At 49.7% G+C, this 13,233-nt stretch overlaps 5 protein-coding genes across 5 annotated transcripts; 4 read left to right on the forward strand and 1 right to left on the reverse strand.

Moving 5' to 3' along the window:
• Window positions 1–1,291: 1,291 nt before the first annotated feature.
• N7457_003711 (uncharacterized protein) lies at window positions 1,292–2,185 on the forward strand (the record flags this gene model as incomplete). The annotated part of the gene is made up of 3 exons (XM_057174756.1): window positions 1,292–1,548; window positions 1,623–1,635; window positions 1,763–2,185. The coding sequence occupies 3 exons, from the start codon at window positions 1,292–1,294 to the stop codon at window positions 2,183–2,185; spliced, it is 693 nt and encodes a 230-aa protein (XP_057034907.1).
• A 1,594-nt stretch (window positions 2,186–3,779) lies between these two features.
• N7457_003712 (uncharacterized protein) lies at window positions 3,780–5,761 on the forward strand (the record flags this gene model as incomplete). Its single annotated transcript, XM_057174757.1, has 3 exons — window positions 3,780–4,428; window positions 4,486–5,140; window positions 5,194–5,761. 3 exons carry the CDS (start codon window positions 3,780–3,782, stop codon window positions 5,759–5,761), a joined length of 1,872 nt encoding a protein of 623 aa, XP_057034908.1.
• A 662-nt stretch (window positions 5,762–6,423) lies between these two features.
• N7457_003713 (coatomer subunit zeta) lies at window positions 6,424–7,090 on the forward strand (the record flags this gene model as incomplete). Its single annotated transcript, XM_057174758.1, has 3 exons — window positions 6,424–6,561; window positions 6,588–6,787; window positions 6,850–7,090. 3 exons carry the CDS (start codon window positions 6,424–6,426, stop codon window positions 7,088–7,090), a joined length of 579 nt encoding a protein of 192 aa, XP_057034909.1.
• Window positions 7,091–8,460: 1,370 nt separating this feature from the next.
• Window positions 8,461–9,411, forward strand: N7457_003714 (Dyp-type peroxidase; the record flags this gene model as incomplete). The annotated part of the gene is made up of 1 exon (XM_057174759.1): window positions 8,461–9,411. One exon carries the CDS (start codon window positions 8,461–8,463, stop codon window positions 9,409–9,411), a length of 951 nt encoding a protein of 316 aa, XP_057034910.1.
• A 1,072-nt stretch (window positions 9,412–10,483) lies between these two features.
• On the reverse strand, window positions 10,484–12,238 carry N7457_003715 (uncharacterized protein; the record flags this gene model as incomplete). Its single annotated transcript, XM_057174760.1, has 1 exon — window positions 10,484–12,238. The coding sequence occupies one exon, from the start codon at window positions 12,236–12,238 to the stop codon at window positions 10,484–10,486; it is 1,755 nt and encodes a 584-aa protein (XP_057034911.1).
• Between the last annotated feature and the right edge of the window lie 995 nt (window positions 12,239–13,233).

Here is a 13,233-nt window from a genome sequence, read left to right on the forward strand (position 1 = left end):
TTGGATCTAGTTCATAGGCGTGTACGGAGTATGGAGCAGATTGCGATAATCTGCGGGGTACAACATACTCATGACTGTCCTCCTCATTTCCCCGTCAGGCCATTAACATGGTGCCAGTAAACGTGTCCGGTGGCGCAGGCGATGCCCAACTTGGTATCCATTGTAACCCGCCGTGATTATCAATCCATTGTGTTGGGTTTTTAATCGATTACAAAGGTGGCTCACGCTGTTGCCCGAGAGATGATACACTGGGTCTTGGCAAGCGTTGCATGCATTACTATAGGGAATTGGTACCGAGACTGCTATCAGAAGTCCCTATCCAACTCTGATGCTAGCTGCAGAATAGCAGCTGTAGTGTGGCTACGAAGTATCGATATCATGGCCTACTTTTTAGGGGGAGTACAAGAGAAATTCAAATAGAGATTCAAAAGGCAACCAGAAAGAGATCTCAAAAGAAGTCTTTCTTGGAAATTAAAACAAGGGGTGGTATCATACTTTGGATAATACTCACACTATATGGATCAACTACTCCGTACTCCATACGGAGAAGTGTTATTTTAAGCAAGAGCAACTTTTTATAGGTGATTCAAGACTTTTAATAGCGCCCACCGTACGGAGTATGTATGCACCTACGCATCTGCGTGCAAACATCCACTAATCTATTCCGGCACGCGGCCTGTATATCCACCCCCGCTTATATAGCACCACCCCCCTTTTATGTAGCACCACCCCCCTGCCTGATTTTTCAATACCGCTTTCCTAATTAGGACACCACCTTACAAAGTACAAAGTACTTTACCAAAATAACTACAGGCAGCATATGTGTTCAAAAGAGAGCAAGAGCAAGACAACAGCAGTGAAATTGGTGGCAAACGTTTCGGCTCATAAGCCCAGCAATTCTTGAGAGATTCTACCGTTAACCAGCGGAACGAAAGCCGTAAGAATGCTGATGATATCTTAGATATAGGAATACGGAGACATGAAGAGAAAGGGGGGAGATGAGTCTAAGAGCAAGACGTGATGAGAACAGATAACAGGAGTCAGAGTTAGTGAATAGCAATGAGAAGAATGGCTAGGAGATATAGAGAATTTATTGAGACTCGTGGAGGTGAAGGGGGAAAGAGGAAAGAGCGATCAAGTTTATCTCTTTCTCTTTCTCCCTCTCGGTCTTTCTCAGTCCCAATAATTCGGCTTCCTTGAAGCTATCCTTCTGGGGGTTACGATAGCGTCTCCTCAAGAAATGCTATGGGTTATGAGCCGAAACCATGTGTGTTACTTTCCCCCCTACAATATGACTTCAGCAATCACTAACCTTAGAAGAGCTGGTCCCTCTCGAGTCATACCCGAGCTTATGTCACAACATGATTTGACATTGCTTCCTTCCTTCGCTCAATCCATCAAGGAGTCTACTGCCGCAGATCATCACTATTATGGATTCCCTACAATTACTTGTCAAACCTATAACCGAACGCTTTACAACTGCAAAACAAATGCAATGGGGAGGGTATACGTGGATTGTTCAAAGCCAGAATTGCCCCTGTTCAAAAGGTGTGCCGGGCCCAGCAGTTCTAACTAGCAGCTCGGGTTGTCTGTGTTGTCTACATCCACCAAACTGCCATCAGATACCTGCAGACGGTAAGTTTTCCTTGCCGCCTATACTCAATTCCGCTCACTGCCTTTATGTGACCAGGGAAAGAACTCACAACTCTCTCTTCCTTCCTATGTATGCCCTCGAACGGATACAGTAAAAGAGTTATGTAAGATCCTCGAAGAGTATGCAGTCATTCATGTGCGAGGAACACCAGGATCTGGGAAGACGATGCTTTCGGAAGCTTTATATCTTCATCTCCTCGGAATAGGACCAAAAGTCGTTCTGTTCAGGGATTGGGCCAGGGGCAAGTCTCCGGTTGACCATCTAGTGGTTGACTCTGTCGGGCAGGGCTACTGGACTCAAACTTACCGGATATTGCACAATGATATTACCTTTATCATTGATCAAGCCCAGGAAACTTACTCAGATGTCGATTTCTGGAACCAGGCCATCAAGCCCTCGATTGGTCACCCCGAGAGATCCAAATACTGCTTGTTCAGCTCGTATGAAAGCGCGAGCCATGGCCCCGAGTATAACGAGAGAAGTCTTCCTACCCAGGCGAGTTTCGAATACCAAACCCGACAATCGAGTTAACCTAAACGCTAATGTTACCTAAAAATCTACAAAGGAAAGCGGAAACACAACAGTAACGACAAATACCTCCTTTTGTCATCAGATGTTTCGGAACAGCTTGCAGTATCATGTATGGCACGTCTGCTTTGATGAAGACTACTCCTACTTTAATATCCTTACATCCCAGGGCGAGGTTGTTTCATCGCAGACGGCATTGCGCAAGGACTGATTGCATGTTTCTCCTACGGGGTTACCTTCTACCTTTCTCGTTTCTATCCCATTGCCATTCGTCTCTGGCTGATTGGTCTCATCGGATGATGTTGCTTTTGGTTTTTGTTGTCAAGCCTTGGGTGCTCCTGTCGGGCATTTGCTTGACTTTCACATATTAAGGTGGTGTCTTAATTACATGTAAGAAAGCGGCATTGGAAAATCAGGCAGGGGGTGGTCCTACACACAGGGGGGTTGGTGTTACACATAGTACATAAGGGGGCGTGGTGCTATATAGGGGGGGGGGAGGGGTGGATATACGGAGTACCGATTCCCCATCTTTATACCCCCATGGAGTAATGCTAGCATATTTCATTTGGAGGTTCGTTTGATTGCCGATTAGATTCAGTTATGGTGGATATATGGATTGGCAAGCCAAAATGTGCGGTGCTCAAATTTCAATAGATAGCCGACTGAGCACGCGGGTCAAACTTGCCAGACTTGATTCCCCAGATGAGCTTACAACGGTTGACATGAGACCACCTGTTGGGCCGTGCGCAATGCTAGACATGCAATGCCCGCTACTCACATTGTCGGATCCTTCCTCAAATTGCTTGGAGAGATATAGCATCTCCAAGCAACCCAATATTCATCCAGGGGGGCTCAATTGTAAGTAAGTGCTACCTGTATCGTTGGAAGTGGATGCAGAGCTGCGAATGGAGATCTCAATTAGACACTGTGGAGAAGGAGGAATATTATTCCGGAAACTTTAGCCTGAGGCACCGAGGGCCTTATTTTTTGCAAAAGAAGCCCAATGCAACGGTATTGGTCCTTTCATGGGCTGATGCCAGAGCATCGGGCTCAACATCCAGCTTTTGTGAGTCCGTATAGGTGTCTAACAATAAACCCAGAATCACGAGGCCCGTATCAGGCCTCCTTATTTAATTTCTTTCCTTGGACTGATCTTCCTCGTTCTTCCAGCTGGTGCAGCCTATCCGGCGAATCCTTACTCTCGTATTGATCCAGCCCCCAAAGCCGTTACTGTGTATTTTTAGATACAGCAAGGGATCCGCATTCTTAACAACACAACGTTGATCGAAGGTTTGCAATCATCACTTTTCTCATTCCTCTCTCATTCCGACTGTCATCTTGCAATTGTTTCCGATGGTTCTTCAGTTTCGATCTACCATGTGGCAAGCGATCAATCTGTGACAGCGTTCATCACATTCCTGGTCCTCAATCTTCCATACAAGCGCTCTCCACAAGGTGTCCACTAAGTTTTGACCGCTCTTAAGCACACTTGCACCCAGGTTTCTTATTTTTTCCCCCTCAATTGCAGGAAATCGTGGGCTATATAGACCTTTCCTCCCTATACAATCCATCAGCGTTGGGCTTGGAACTCTGCACCATGTCAGCAATGTCTCGCAAGCCTGGAACTCCCGGTAGTTCCAGCAAATCATCACCCGCAGATCCGCACTCGAACACTGGGTCCACCACACGAGGACATGCACGCTCGCCCAGCAACACATCCAACGGAGTCAACCGTTCCCCCTCCTCCAGAGGATCTACCCCTGTCTCTGCGCGCGCGGCTGCGAGAAAACCTGCCCGTTCCACCCTCAGCATGTCGAACGTTCCACGAGTCTCCAATGACCACTCCGATGAGGAGGCGCGGGCCCAGAATGCCGCCCTCATCGTGGAACTGCGAGAGCAGCTTCAAAAGGCCGAAACCGCCTCCGAACAATATCAAAAACAGCTAGGCGTTTTGCAAATGCGCCTCGATGAAGCAATCAGCGAGCAAAGCAAGTTGGAGGACCAGGCTCATGAGCGAGACACTCGGATCGAGGCCCTCAACAGTGAGATCCGGGACCAAGGTCGCCAGATCAGGGATCTGGAACAAAACCACGAGTCGGAGCGAAATGCTATGCTTCAAGAGAAAGAACAGCAGACTAGCCGGGAGGAAGAGATGCAGGCGACTATTCAACGCCTGAAGGACTCGATGGCGCAGAAGGACATGCGCATCAACGCAGAAGGTGACCGCCACCAAGTCTCCCGATCTTGTAAGACGCTTATGATGATGAGGAATTATCTGATCTAAATACTGACATTTGAGATAGCCAGCTTCCGCAACCGATCATCCCCAGATGTGGATGGTCAATTTGCGCCCTCCTCGCACATCGAGCGGAGCCCGTCACGCAACAACTCTACCCTCCTGCTGCAAAAAGACAAACTCATTGAGTCATTGCGCCTCGAGCTGGCTGAATCACAAATCAAACTCGTTGAGATGGAAAACGCAGGTGGCGGTCGTCAGCGAGAACTCGAGAAAGAGCTGCTCGAAGCCCGCATGGCCAACGCTCGCCTTATGGAAGACAATGAGAGCTACCAGCTTCTTCTGAGCGAGAAGACTCTTACCGGAGACTTTGCCAAGGGCGAATTCATGCGGGACGCCAACCCCACGAAGGAGTCGGCGAGTGGACTGGGGTCTTTGGCAGACGAACTTGAGTCTGTGGATGAATCTCCTGAAGCTGATGCCCAACCCCCATCGGAGGCAGAGCTCAAGGCTCTAAAAGATCAGAACAAAGCTCTCACTCTCTATATCGAGCGTATCATCAGCAGGCTTCTTATGCATGACGGATTTGAGCATATCTTGGATCGGAATGAGGATGATGACTCCTCTACTACAAAGACCGGGAGTGAAAAGGATCTTCCTCCAACTCCCCCGAGAAGGACGATGCTGCGTCTCAGGGTTTCTTGCAACGAGCCAAGTCGGCTGTTGCTGGCCCAAATTCCCGCCCTTCGACTCAACCTCGGTCGCGCCCAACCAGTATGCTGCCTCCGCCGACACCCACGACACCCTCGCAAAATGAGAATCCCAACACTGCGCCCAGCATTCCCTTCCGCACGCAGTCCGTGAGAATTGGCCACCGTCGCAGCCGCTCGGAACAAGTCGATCCAAGTGCCGCGAGTGTCGTTGGTCATATGTACCGCGGACGCAACTCGGGTGGACCTATTAGCCCGACTGGAATGGGCCCCGGGTCCCGCCAGAGCATGTTCTCTGGAGCAGCAAGCTATATATCTGGCATGAGCCGCGCACCCTCCCTCTCCAGCCAGCCAGAGCGACTCGCTCGCAGCAGTTCTCCTAGTATCACGAGTGATCCTCACGGAGATGGTGCCTCTACCGGTGCTACCTCCAGCCCTCCCCGATCGATCGGCGGCATGAACAACTATACTGGAGCTGTGATGCAACAGGACAAGTTGCGCCCACTGCGTCTCGTCAGTGAAACCACCAGAATCAAGGAGGAGGAGGAAGCGGCACGCAAGAAGGCAAACCGCGCGAGCTGGATTCCGTGGTTGAATCGCACAGGCACCGATGAAATGGCACCGCCGCAGTAGGCCGTGTTCCCCAGGCAGTATGATTTGATGTGATCTCAGACTGGTCTTTACCGTATTTTTAGCATACCCTACCCCCTATGATGCACATAACGCATGTCATGCCTTGGATGTTCGCCTGTGTTTCAAGAACCCCGATTTTTATGTTTCCTTTGACGCAATCTGATCATGATGTTACTCCATTCGACGTTGTCTCGTAATGGAGCCCCCCGTTTGTTTGTTTTGATATATATTATTCCCCATCTACTTCTTATGATGATGTATTTCCACTCGTTTTATGTGATATTTCCAACCTCGATGTCAACATCTTAGATTTCCATTCTAACGATGTAATGATGTATTGAGGACAAGCGTCAATGAGTTTGTTGGTAATGTCTTCCTGGACCATTTGCATCAAATTGTCACGATCACGCTGATCACACAAAAAGCGGTCCCATAGTTGGCTAGGAAAATAAAAGCGCTACTCATCTATAAGTCAACAAGTCTTGATGCTCCCCTGAAAAAAAGATATAGACATTGTTGTTCACTCGAAGAATGTACCTAGGAGCTCTACTTGATGGCGGAACAACATTAGTGCGTCTCCGCCTTCGGCCAGATTGGCGGTTGAGAGCATCAACAATCATAATGTCCGTGTTCTACAATTGCTCTCCACACCAATAATCACCATGCCTGGCTCTCTGTCCCTCTTCTCCGTCAATGCGGTCCTTGTCATGTCTGCTGACGATGGCTCCCGCATCTTCGCAAAATACTATTCGGCACCACACCCCCCGCCGGCGCCGCACCCAACTCGACTGACTACCCCGGTGCCAACCCCTACCCCACCGTCAAGGAACAGCGCGCTTTTGAGAAGGGCCTGCTTGAGAAGACCAACAAGTCCGCAAGCGATGTGATCCTATACGATAACCGAATTGTCGTCTTCAAGATGGAAAGCGACGTCATGCTTTACGTTGTCGGAAGTGCCGATGAGAACGAGGTGTTGCTGTACAATGTTGTGCTATCACTGCGCGATGCTCTGGGAATCTTATTCAAGTATGTTTGCGTCCCAATGAGGGATATTTACACTCGCCGGTGCTAACAATATCATTTATTAGGGGTGCAACCGACAAGCGTACTATCGTCGAGAACTACGACCTTGTCTCACTCGCCATTGATGAGATTATCGACGACGGAATTATCCTTGAGACAGACCCCGTCATGATCGCTTCGCGTGTCAGCCGTGCGCCCGCCGCCGATGCGCCCAATATGAAGAACATCGACCTCACGGAACAGGGTCTAATGAATGCCTGGGAGTTTGGCAAGCGGCGCCTTGCAGAGGGATTGCGACAGATGTAAATGGGTCACGAACTTTTGTCTTACGTTGGAGGGCTTTGATCTGTTTTTGCCCTCGTTGGAGCATTTCTTGACTGTTGTTTTTCACCCGCTTTTCTTCCTGGCTGGTCCTGGCGCGTTATGGCTTGTCCCCTTTTTTTCTTTGTCCGAACTTGGTTCTTTCTTCCAGGCATCGATGGCATAGACCTGTTTCTTTCTCATTTACTCTAGCATTTTACAAAAGGTCTTGGCCATATCATTGTGTTGTGTTTTGACATGGACAATGTTGGGCTGGGACGAAGCATAATTCATGATCCTACGTCCCGAAAGACCAATGTCTGCAATTGGAGAATAAAATCAATTGCCCAGCAAATTATTCAGGAATATGTTCATCGCCTCTTTTAAGACTAGCGCTTGTTCCTAGTCGAGTTTCTCCAAAGCAAGATCTATAGGAGTCCTGCCCTCCCCATCACATGCATGTGAGTTGGCATTTCTGTGGTCAAAGAGTGCCTGGATGGTAGCAAAATGGGTGTTGGTAATGGCCATTCATATCGTCTAGCTGTAGAGGCATGAGTTCCACTGCCTTGGGGGCATTGGCATTGGCGTTGGTACCTGTGGGTAGGGAATCGATTTGACCTGGACTGCTTCGGGGGATAATGCTAACAAGGGTTTGCGCATCAATGCTACCTGTCCTGAGTACACCGAATCCCCCTCGATGACCAAGTCGCCGCATATGTTGGCGGATGCGTAGGAGAAGGTTGCTAATGCAGTATCAATAGAACGCATAGATTGGCCGGAGGGCATTCCCGATGCTGTGTACTTCAGTGGTGGACGGGGGTTGCTTTTTATAGGAATGGCCTTGCTAGTGGATAGTGTCTATGAGTGAGTGTATTGCTGGAAATGGGGAAGAAGCATATGCTTTGTATTGAGTACCTTTCCCCCGTAGGAGGTTGTCTCATAAACAATAGGGACTCATCCCCTTTCCAGCTCTTGGGCGGCTCTGTCGGGTGTGACCTCATCACCCTCGACCTTGTTATCCTTTGCTGTTTGGAATCAAACCTTTGGACTATGCAGTAAGTCATCTCTTCTTGAAATCTATTGTTGCGCTGAATTTCGAGTCCTTTGTAAGACTCAATTCACCTTCATATTGACCAGCAAAACTATGAACAAACCTGGCAGACTGGCACCCTGTTACAAATACAATAATTCTCTACTCTATTCCAGCTATCCTCACATTCTGCAGTCAATAAGTCCTGGACGCCCTACTTGGAAACGTGTAGCCCAGCTACGACGACAGCATTTAACCCAACTTCTAGACCAGATCGGCCATTCATCCCTCAAACATATCACCGGAGGTGCCTCATTCTAATTGCGAGTCATATCAAAAGGCAGAAATGAGCAGTCAACGGGTCCCAATAGCGTCTCAGCGCGTAGACGCCCCTCTCACGAAATCAGCGACCTTTCTCGTTGTGACTGTGACTGACAAATCCGATGCCATTGAAACTGTGCGCTCCACACTAGCAGGTATAGACAGCCTGGCGAAGAATGTATCAATACGGGACCTGAGCGCACAGTTCGCATGCGCCGTCGGAATTGGAAATGACATCTGGGATCGTCTCACAGCCCTTCCCCGGCCAGCAGAACTGCGTCCTTTCCGCGAGATCCAGGGCGCGAAACATACCGCGATCTCTACTCCGGGAGATCTACTATTTCACATTCGCTCAGAGCGCCGTGATATCTGTTTTGAGTTTGAGCGCCAGTTGATGGGTCGGCTTGGTGATTCGGTCACTGTGGTCGACGAAACAGTCGGCTTTCGCTATTTCGATGTCCGTGATCTTCTTGGGTTTGTGGATGGTACGGCAAACCCGGTTGGCCTGGCTGTTCCTGCATCTGTTCTTGTTGCAGAGGAAGATGCTTCTGCCTCTGGTGGTAGCTACATCGTTGTGCAGAAGTACAGCCATGATCTGCCCGGGTGGCAGGATCTTTCGACGGAACAGCAAGAACAGATCATTGGTCGTACTAAGATCGATAATGTTGAGTTGGATGATGCGGAATCCGGACAGCGCTCTCATAAGACTCTCAACACGATTGAAGATGATGATGGGAATGAGTATGATATTCTTCGCGATAATATGCCCTTTGGCTCTCCTGCCTCTGGCGAATTTGGAACTTATTTTATTGGCTATAGTCGACGTCTATGGGTCGTTGAGAAAATGTTGGAGCGCATGTTTGTTGGGGATCCGCCGGGACTGCATGATCGTATTCTTGATTTCTCGAAGCCGTTGACTGGAACGACGTTCTTCGCTCCGTCTGCTAGTTTATTAGCTAGTTTGGGGTCTGACTGAGGCTTACCTTGTGTGGTTTAGTTTGTGTCGGAAGATAAAGGAGCAAAGAATAATTACACATCAAGGCTTGGAACTGGAGAGTTGAATGCCACACCTTTCCAACCACCTACCCTAGGCTCAACGGACCCCAACAATACTTCACCGCATTTCCCGCCCATCTTGAAACACTGTGAATAGCCGTGCTCTTGACAGTTATATTAACATGAATCATAAAGTTATCAACTTCCTTAAACACAGCGCTCTTGCTATATTCGATAGTGTGCCTAGTATATGTGTTTATCACTTCTGTAATTGGAGCAGTTGACTGTCCTTTCACTCAACTTAATGAAGCTGAGCGCACCAATGATAGTATCCAAGCCCGTTGTATAAATCAACACATCAAGTTCATGTTTCTCGCCATCAGATGCGATGATGGCCTTATTTGCGACTCTTTCGATTGGCTTTTCCTCATCAACAACATGGAAAATATCGTAAGTATACAGGGTCGCCCGCCAGCTTTTGTCATGACTGTCTTCGTCTAATGTGCAGATACATGTTATGATTGCTGCAGGTGGCGACAGGGGCGAAGGTGTATAGTCCTCAGGGGTCGGTTTTGATTCGAACTGGATTTGCTGCCTGAATATGCCTGAGTTGAAGATGGCAGAAAAGGAGAAGATGGATTTCCATGACAGAGACCTTCGCAGACGGCCGGCGATCAATTAAGGCTCCACTAAACCCAAAGGGCGATAACCTTATCTTTGGCCTTCCCCGCATTGGAGATCCACGTGCCGCATTAATCAAGGACGCTGTTCAGACAAGGCATGCCACAAAAGCAGCGCCCTGAGTGAACTCATATATAGACCTCCGAAAAAGCGACCTTGATCATGTCGACACCTAGGACTTTTACATATTCGGCATTTCACGTGCATACGTGCCGTGTCCTTTACATCAGGCCATGGATTGAGAAGGATTGCTCTCTGTGTAAATGATGATGAAATATAAACGAAATGCAATATATATCCAGTAATATTTACCCGAAATCAAACAATCATCTACTAACTCCGATGAATGCATCATCTTGCTCTGCAAGTACTCACACCTCACCCCAAGTGCCGAGACCAGCTCCGACACCGATGGCGCTGTTGCTTTCGCTGCCGCCAATATCCCAGTAGTTCCGGCTAGACCCTGTCATCGTCCGCCGGCTGGAAAGAGCCGTGAGTTTGGCGCTCTGGCTGGCACAACTCGAGCTGGGCCGGCGGAGGTGAGGTCTTAGAAGAGGAGAAGAGACACCCGCGGGGTTTGATACGCCGGAGAATTGTGAGGCGCGGCGAGCCTGCGCTTGGGCTCGCGAATGAGCACGCGCTACGAGTGGGTGATGTTGCCGGATGATGGCTGCTCGGCGGGATGCATCCGGGGATCGGCGAGGTGGAGATGGTGTGTGCGTCTCGGTGTGCATACATCCTCGACGACCTAAGCGGTTGCGGAGGTAGCGGAATACCATCATAACATCGAGTCCGCGTTCCCAATACTCAGATTCGTGTTGAAGTCGCGTTGATTCGGTGATTGAGTCGGATGGTTTGGGATCTTCATCCTCGATACCCCATTGTGCTTCATGTTCCCGATTTAAATCATTGAGGGTGGGTATAAAGTGTGGAGATAGCATGGATTCGCCTGTGGCATCTGTACTGGGGGGTGCGATGGACTCGGTGGGTTTCAGGGAGACGCTGCTTTCCGCTAGACGGTCGAGGGGCATGCCCGCATACTCGGCGGATATATCTTGAGTCATTTGATAATACGACGTGAACGCCCCGGGGTGTTCACAAAGTTGATGGACAAGAATGCCCAGCTCATGGGCGATTTTCTGGAGCACCTTTGTCTGCCACATCGATGAGTCGCCATAGTCTGGCTCTGGCTCACGGGCTAAAACGGTTTCCATGTCCAGTGGTTCTTCCTGGTGACGAGTTTGCGCGTCCAGCGGCAAGGACTCTCCAAGGATCACAGAAAGCAAGGAATCATCAATACCGATCAGATCACGAATAACCTTTCGTGTGATACGACGCCAGAAAGTGTCTTCGTCCTCTGAGCCATTTCCGGGAGGATTTGTCTCGTTAGACAGCACTTCGGAGATAGAAGCTTGGGCGATGTTATCAGCGGAATGAGGAACGCCCGATCGGCTGACCTGACTGAGCCGATGCTGTCGGGTCTCCCGTTCGATCTCGTGCAACAGAGCCCGGCTCTGATCCATCCGCCAATCTTCGATTCGCTGCCACCGCTCGCGCTCGACATTGGCCTCGCTCTCCTCGACGGTATCCAAATGCCTCTGGACGCTCGAGTTACGGCGATGTTGGCTATACGAGGGCCGCCGGGGGTTGTATTGCTCATGCCGCCAAAGTTGGTCTTGGACTGCCTGACTCGAGGCCTGGAAACTGCCTAACCCGTCATGGGCTGGGAGTATCGCTGGCTGCCCCTGATCAAACCGTATGGGAGAGTACGGGGCCAGCTCGGGTGCCCGAAAGGCATGTAGTCCATCGTCTAGACTGTCTAGTTCAGTTCCATCTTCGTCCAGTTGGTCGTCCAGAGCATTCTCGTCATCTGCTTCGTCTGCAACACCAGTCAGAGACCGGGTTGCAGCGAATGAGCCAAAATCGCTCAGTCGCGAAGCACCTATAGTGCGCGTACGATCGGTGGAGGTTGACTGTGTATGGGCGGTCGGGGAAAACAGGACCCATTGGGCGGTGTCGTCATCACGTTGCTCCGGTGTGGAAGAGGGGATTCGGAGGGCAGGCGGTCGAGGAGCGGAATAGGAAGTTCTGCGGCGGGGGGCATGTGTTGGGACCTGGAAGGCCATATTATTCCCGAGCTTGTAGGTGGAATAGACAAGCGGGTTCAAGAGTAGATCCGAAGGTCACAGTGGGGGGTTAAGGCTGTTAAGTCGGGAATGGAGGCATTCAGGAAGATAAGGGGGGAATTAAATAGTCAAGACAATGGAAAATAAGGGAAAGAAAAGACAGAGAGAGATCGAGTTCCCAACAGAGAGCCTCCCCGAGTGATGATGTGAGGCGATCCAGAGATTAGCTGATAAGCGATGAATGATCCTCCAATGATGCAAGTTATGGTGAGACCACCCAATTCTCCCTGATTTCTCTTAGGGGGTGAATCGTAGGGGATAAACACGTCTGAAGAAGAATAACTGGTCTTCCAGAACCTTGGGTTCTCATCAGCTGACGACGGTCACCGGGATCGACGTTGTGACGTGTGATCCTCACATCTGTCACATTTACGTTACTAGACGCTGGGAAGGGATTTGGAGCAAATCCTTACAGCGTTCCCCCGTATTCTGTATTCTGTATTCTGTACGGAGTATCCCATCTCATCTTAGCCTGTCTTCCATGTAGTTAAATGCCAAGGAGACCGGCGTGTTGTCGCTTGCACTAACCCATACCCCTCAGTTGCCACAGAGCTAGTTGGAGAGTGCAAAGAACACCAAGGAGGGAGGGTCATTGTCCGAAATTCGACCGGTGTATCGCCGGGGGCAAACATGGGGATTTGGCCGTGAGGGGCATCAAGACACCGCCATGTTACCAGAGCTGGACATTGGACCAGCTGTCTTTGTAGGTGCTTTGCATTGTTGCAGACTACAAGGTGCTGCAGACAGATAGAGCTGAATGCCGCCAAAGGCTAGTAGGTTGACCAACACTACCTTTTTGCTTTTTCTAAATGTGCACTGGAGTGAAACTCGAGGGTCTCCTATGATTTGTCGAGGATTGCATTTTGGTTCGTCGCACATTCAAACTCCTTGGCTCTGTCGGGATGGGCTCATTTCAATGTTGCGGTCAGGACGAT

Source organism: Penicillium paradoxum, assembly GCF_028828445.1.
Source record: "Penicillium paradoxum strain IBT 22861 chromosome Unknown utg000003l_segment0_segment0, whole genome shotgun sequence".
Classification (NCBI taxonomy): domain Eukaryota; kingdom Fungi; phylum Ascomycota; class Eurotiomycetes; order Eurotiales; family Aspergillaceae; genus Penicillium; species Penicillium paradoxum.